At 68.3% G+C, this 671-nt stretch overlaps 1 protein-coding gene across 1 annotated transcript in view; it reads right to left on the bottom strand.

Annotated features, from left to right (window-relative positions):
• TBX4 (T-box 4) overlaps positions 1-566 on the bottom strand; it is a 33,077-nt gene extending 32,511 nt beyond the window's left edge. Inside the window, exon 1 of the mRNA XM_008631168.2 lies at positions 302-566. Coding sequence (XP_008629390.1) covers positions 302-457 — 156 coding nt within the window. The 5' untranslated portion in view covers positions 458-566. The remainder of the gene's footprint in view (positions 1-301) is intronic.
• Between the last annotated feature and the right edge of the window lie 105 nt (positions 567-671).

Genomic DNA, 671 nt, shown 5'->3' with positions numbered 1-671 from the left:
CCCCGGGGGGAGCGGCGGCGCCTCTGCCACCCGTCGGACCCGGCTGCGGCTCTCGGTGCTCGCTCTTTACCGCCCTGCGCACCGACAGCAGGCACGGGGTGGCCTGCTGTGGACAGGGAAAATAAAACAAAATAATAACAACAAAATATAAAAGCAAAAAAAAGTGAAGAAAAATGCGCTTTCCTCGCAATCCCTCCCCGTGTCGTCGCCAAGGTAGATGCGCGGTTACAGGCCGGGCTGGTGGCGGGGGTGAGGGCGCAGCTGGCGGGCAGGGCAGCACGCGGGGCCGGATGGTCCGTACCTGCTCAGGGTCGGGGAGCTGCGGGCTGCTGAGCGGCGTGGTGCTCCCCCCGGCTACGCCGAGGACGGGGGAGCCGGCGGAGGTGTCCGCATGGCCGGGCGCGGGGGCTGTTGGAAACCCTTCCTCGGTTTCAGACAGGCTTTTCTCCTGGAGCATTTCCTTGGGGGAGAGAGGTGCAACGTTAGCTCGCGGCACCAGGGGCCATGTCCAACCCCTGCCCCTCGCCCAGCACTGGACACAGCCACCTGCGAGGTCAGGCCCTCCGGATCCGGCCCGTGGTCTTTCCTCGGGCGGCGGCACTCGCAACACTGGGGGTGGGGCACCGCCGGCCCCGGGGGAAGGCGCTCTCCCGGCCGCGCCCGGGCGCGCC

This window comes from Corvus brachyrhynchos, unplaced genomic scaffold, assembly GCF_000691975.1.
Source record: "Corvus brachyrhynchos isolate BGI_N302 unplaced genomic scaffold, ASM69197v1 scaffold283, whole genome shotgun sequence".
NCBI lineage: Eukaryota > Metazoa > Chordata > Aves > Passeriformes > Corvidae > Corvus > Corvus brachyrhynchos.
The sequence above is the reverse complement of the archived record's forward strand: the minus strand, read 5'-3'. Positions and strand labels throughout refer to the sequence as shown.